The sequence below is a fragment of the Coptis chinensis genome, chromosome 8 (genome assembly GCF_015680905.1).
Source record: "Coptis chinensis isolate HL-2020 chromosome 8, ASM1568090v1, whole genome shotgun sequence".
NCBI lineage: Eukaryota > Viridiplantae > Streptophyta > Magnoliopsida > Ranunculales > Ranunculaceae > Coptis > Coptis chinensis.
In genome coordinates this window covers 86,353,783-86,359,064 of record NC_141463.1, presented here as the reverse complement: position 1 = coordinate 86,359,064, position 5,282 = coordinate 86,353,783, and the positions used below count along the sequence as shown (strand labels likewise).

General features: G+C 34.0%; 1 protein-coding gene across 1 annotated transcript; it reads left to right on the top strand.

Moving 5' to 3' along the window:
- The first annotated feature begins 265 nt into the window (after nt 1-265).
- Nucleotides 266-4,927, top strand: LOC147483846 (large ribosomal subunit protein eL24y-like). Its single transcript, XM_086579658.1, has 6 exons — nt 266-545; nt 636-661; nt 4,083-4,163; nt 4,276-4,404; nt 4,482-4,630; nt 4,774-4,927. Exons 1-6 carry the CDS (start codon nt 266-268, stop codon nt 4,925-4,927), a joined length of 819 nt encoding a protein of 272 aa, XP_086435784.1.
- The last annotated feature ends 355 nt before the right edge of the window (nt 4,928-5,282 follow it).

Here is a 5,282-nt window from a genome sequence, read left to right as displayed (position 1 = left end):
ATACCACCTAATGGAACTACGTCAGACCTGATTCTTCTCTCACAAGAAATCTAGAGAAGATACGTAGGCAGCTCGCTCATTAGCAACCTCGGTCTAACCAAAAACCTTCCTCCTCTATTGTCAAGTAATTAAGAGCAAACCAAAACGCTCCTTTACAATATTGTTTGGAGATATCTGTCATTATACATTGCTGATTTACTATGTATAATTAATTTAAGCTAGCACACAAAAGACTAATTGAAATTGCTTTGATATTGGGTGTTGGATGCAGAAACTGATTGACCTTGGAGCTACTCGATTAGTTGTTCCTGGGAATTTTCCAATTGGATGCTCACCTATGTACCTTACGCTCTTTAAAAACAATGATTCAACTTCTTACGATGACAAAGGTTGTTTGAAGGGTCTTAACACTTTTTCCATGTATCACAATCAGTATCTACAAAATGCCTTGCAACAGTTAAGGTTAGAGTACCCTAATGTGGCAATATTGTACGCTGATTACTATCAAGCTTCTGAATGGGTTCTTACCAATGCTCCGCAACTTGGTAAGCTTATACACTGAATATATCTGAAGCAATGTCACGTACTAATGAATGAATTCTAATATTAACTTCGTTTCTTTTTCTGCATATTAGGATTTGAAACAAAGTCTATTCTAAAGGTATGTTGCGGAACTGGAGGTGACTACAACTTTAGTTTGATGAGTATGTGCGGGATGGAAGGAGTTTTTACGTGTTCTGATCCAGATCAATATATAAATTGGGATGGAGTTCACTTGACGGAAAAAGCATATCAGATTATGGTTGATTGGCTTATTAAAAGTCAAGTGTTCAAGTGCATTGTTTAGGACCTCAAGTTACAAAAATTTAGTCCTTTGTTTATGGTTTTAGACAATATTTACTGCGTGTTAGGTTTTAAGTAGGAGCTCATAGTAGTTTGCTTCTGATTTAGGCAATGATGTTTCAACTCTTGTCTACTGATCTCTTAAGGATATTTAAGACCTTCAAATTGTTTGATCTATTTTAAGAACGTATGGTTTTACATTAGTGATTTATATGATTTACTTGGATGCATTAGTAACTCTTTATGATCGTACGTTAATTGAATTAAGGAGATGAACTTTATGTCGCAAGTTTTCACAGTTCAGTAACACATTTCTTGACCATTCTACACAAAGACGTACTGCGGTACTGGGTATAAGCTGCCAAAAGAGGTTCTTGGGTCCAAGCAGATATAATTAAGATGACATGCCTGATTTCATTGGGTGTGTGAATTGCGAGTTGCGCACCTGATATGTTGTGAAGTTGTCATGCAAGGAGCCAAACTAGTATATACAATAGAGTGTGTTTTTTGAGCAAGTGGGAATGGAAGGAATGATCATGGGCATTGGAATTGGAAGGAGTTTTCTTCTATATATATATAGCTTGTAGGCCCGTGCATACGCACAGTCTCTTTTGAAAACATTTATATTATTTTTTAGAAAATTGGGACTACCGTTTTAGTTGCTAACCCGTTTTAATTTTCTAACAAATTGTTTTAAATTAAGTTTTAAAAACCCATTTTTTCAATTGGAAGAGAGATTCTATTTTAATAGGAGAATGATTCCCGTTTTAATTAGATACGCTAGATTTTCACTTAATTTTCAATAGGGGAGGAATTCACATTTTAAGAGGAGAAAGATTCCTGCTTTAATTAAAAGTGTTAGAATTTGTTTTAATAGGAGAAGAATTCTCATTATAATAGAAGAGAAATTTCCGTTTTTCAAATAAGAGAGAAATTCTCGTTTTAATAGGAAATGACGTGGAATTTTAATAGAGCTCAAAAATTATCCCTTGTGGGAGCTTTAATATTAAGACTAGCTTGTAGGCCCGTGAATACGCACCGGCTCTTTTGAAAACATTTAGATTTTTTTTAGAAAATTGGGACTACTGTTTTAATCTCTAACCCGTTTTAATTTTCTAACAAATTGTTTTAAATGAAATTTTAATTAAATTTTAAAACCCATTTTTCAATTGGGAGAGAGATCCAGTTTTAATAAGAGAATAATTCCCGTTGTAATTAGATATGCTAGATTTTCTCTTTTCAATATAGGAGGAATTCCCATTTTAATAGGAGAATGATTCCCGCTTTAATTAGAAGTGTTAGAATTTGTTTTAATAGGAGAGGAATTCCTGTTATAATAGGAGGTGTCGTGGAATTTTAATAGAGCTCGAAAAATACCCCTTGTGGGAGCTTTAATATTAAGACTAACTTAGCTTGTAGGCCCGTGCATACACACCAGCTTTTTTGAAAATATTTAGATTTTTTAGAAAATTGGGACTACCATTTTAGTCGATAACCCGTTTTAATTTTCTAACAAATTATTTTTAATTAAGTTTTAAAAATCCATTTTTTCAATTGGGAGAGACATTCTGTTTTAATAGGAGAAGGATTCCTGCTTTAATTAAAAGTGCTAGAATTTCTTTTAATAGGAGAATAATTCCTGTTATAATAGGAGATGAATTCTCATTGTAAAATTTGCCATGTTTTATACCACACCCCTTTATAAGATGAGTTAAAAGCTAATATTTTGTGGATATGATCTCCTAACTATGGATAGATTTTCCACAAAAATTCAGCTCATTTGGAAATCTCTAACCTATTTAAAAATTGTTGACAACTTAAAATTTTTTTAATGGGCCAAATTTTTCGATTTTGCAATTATCTTTTGACATTGTTAAACATTATCAAATGAGTTGAAATTTTGTGAAGATGATCTTCATGGTTTGTTGGACATATCTACAAATAATTAGGTTCTAGTTCGTCTTGTAGGTGAAGTTGTGAGCCATGGTATAAATCATGGTATGAAAACAATCCCTCCCTATATATATACTAGTAGCATATTCTATAATGACCGTGGCCTCTTAAATTCATCCGGGTCTTTTTCTTACGCATAATGCCCCTGGATGAATTATTAAATCAACTACCTAGATATTTATTAATGAGGACAATTTGGTCTTTTTCCTTTGTAAATTCTTAGTACCGATATTGTCCTTACATTAAAATGTTGTTTAACACTTTTGAATAGTAATAGGTCCTTTCTATGTGGTGGTGAATTAAAAAACCAAATCCACGCCCATTTTGATTTGTACGCACACTATAAATGGCATTTAATTAGCAATAATTAGGTGATTTAATTAGACATTAAAGAAAATGAAAAGTCTAGGGAGATAATGGCGAAGGGATGGAACCCCAATTGCTATTTTTCGTTCACTCTCACTCTGGAATCTCTTCGTATCCATCACTCCGTCACATGCCATGGAGGAGGTGAGACACTGTTATATTTTTATTCATAGATTTGTCTTAATCACTTTCAAATCCCTCTTCAGTTGTTTAGCGAAATTGAAATCCAATTCTTAGAAAGTTATTTGTAGTCAGATTGTTTTTCTTACTCTTGAAATACTCAAGGTTCTATCTACCAAACCCTTTCGCTGTTTAAACAAAAATGAGGCGACGAAAATCTATTTCTTCGGCATATGTTCTTACAAATTTTATTTGATTGCTTACATTTTCTTCCTTTAGTTTTGAGTCTATTAAATCCGCGATTTTCAAAAAGAATTAGAGAAGCATGAGGATTAGAGATATCAAAGCTCATTGCAATCCCCAAATTACAGACATGATGATCAACGGCGGCGATGAAGGTTAGTAGAGGTTTCTGAAAATGGCTATTGGTATTTGGGTATTTCATGGGTTTTTTCAAGAAATTTTAAAGCTGTTTTGGGTATTAACTCAAAAAAGTTGCAATTGTTGGAGGGTCTAATCGGTTCATTTCTAGACTTCATGAGTCTATTGTTATGTTGCAACTTATCTGGTGTTCAACTTCCTACTAAATTGATTATAAGTTTTAACACTTCAAGTTATGGAGTCAGAGGCATAGTTGAGTAATATCCAAACTAACTCTAAACATCCTAATGTTCATGTATCAACTGGATAAGGCATGAACTTTGGTACTTCAATTTTTTTTTTTTTTTTTTTTTTTTTTTTTTTGCATGGTCTTATTTCTTTGGTTAGCTCCTGAATCCTAATAATGACTTTGAATTCTTTTCAGGACTGAACTCTGTCGTTTCAGTGGTGCTAATATATATCATGGCAGGGGTATCAGATTTGTGTGCGCTGATTTTCAAGTAAGTTATGGTAGTAAGTTTTACACAGTTTCGTTCATGTATGGCTGTAGTTTACGTGGCAATCTCATTTTCCAAACCTTTCAAGTAAACTGTTCTTCTTTCATGCCCTCAGGTTTTCCTATTTTTAATTTCAAAATGCAAGAGGTACTTCCACAACCGCCTCAAGCCTTCAAAGCTTACCTGGACGGCCATGTATAGGAAGAAACATAAGAAGGAGAGTTTATATTTTTCTTCTTGCCCTGTCATTGGTGTTATTGGCCATGCATATGTCTTCATGGTTGATTTTAAGTTTTTTGTCTTATTTCACACACATGGTAGGACATTGCTGCAGAGGTTGTAAAGACAAGGCGTCGCGCCACAAAGAAGCCATACTCTAGGTCTATTGTTGGTGCTACCTTGGAGGTTATCCAGAAGAAAAGAACTGAGAAGCCTGAAGTTCCTGATGCAACCTGTGAAGCCGCTCTCCAGTAAGCTGTTTTTCTCCTTTCTTTGATGATGGCTAGGAGGAATTTGTCTTTTGCTGTTATGAGCCTGTGCACAATGTTGTATTCAACTTCCAAGCCTTTTTTTTTTCCCATTGTATTAACCATTATTTTATTTTGGGGGATAGTGAAATCAAAGAGATGATAAAGAAAACAAAGGATGAAAAGAAAGCAAAGAAAGCTGAGGTGATGACCAAGTCACAGAAGACTCAGAGTAAAGTGCCTAAGGGTGGTGCTGCATCAAAGGGTCCCAAACTTGGAGGTGGTGGTGGAAAGCACTGAGCTGCAAGTTCTATCTGAATTAGCAAGGAGCTATTTATCATCACTTGGTAAAATCTTTATTCACCTTCTCTACTATAAATATATATTGCAATATTATATTACATATATTACAATATTACATATATATGGTTTGTTCAATTTGCCTTTAAATGGAAATTATATGTATTTGTTCATCATGGAAGACCAAACCAAAGTGGGAATTCCGGGAGCAGGGGCATGGGGAGCATTATTGTGGTAGAATCGCTATGGTATATTATTTTTATCTTTAGGAAAACCCTGTTAGAATGAACCTTGGATTTATTTTTGAGGACAAACTACTACTCCTTAAATTCAATGGAAAATGAAATTGTGAGTT

Excerpts from the sequence above, each read along its gene's own strand:
- LOC147483846 (XM_086579658.1), top strand. The coding sequence starts at position 266 with ATGCAGAAACTGATTGACCTTGGAGCTACTCGATTAGTTGTTCCTGGG. Across the intron at positions 4,164-4,275 it reads TTGTGTGCGCTGATTTTCAA|GTTTTCCTATTTTTAATTTC; the intron begins GTAAGTTATGGT and ends TCATGCCCTCAG. Across the intron at positions 4,631-4,773 it reads ACCTGTGAAGCCGCTCTCCA|TGAAATCAAAGAGATGATAA; the intron begins GTAAGCTGTTTT and ends TTTGGGGGATAG.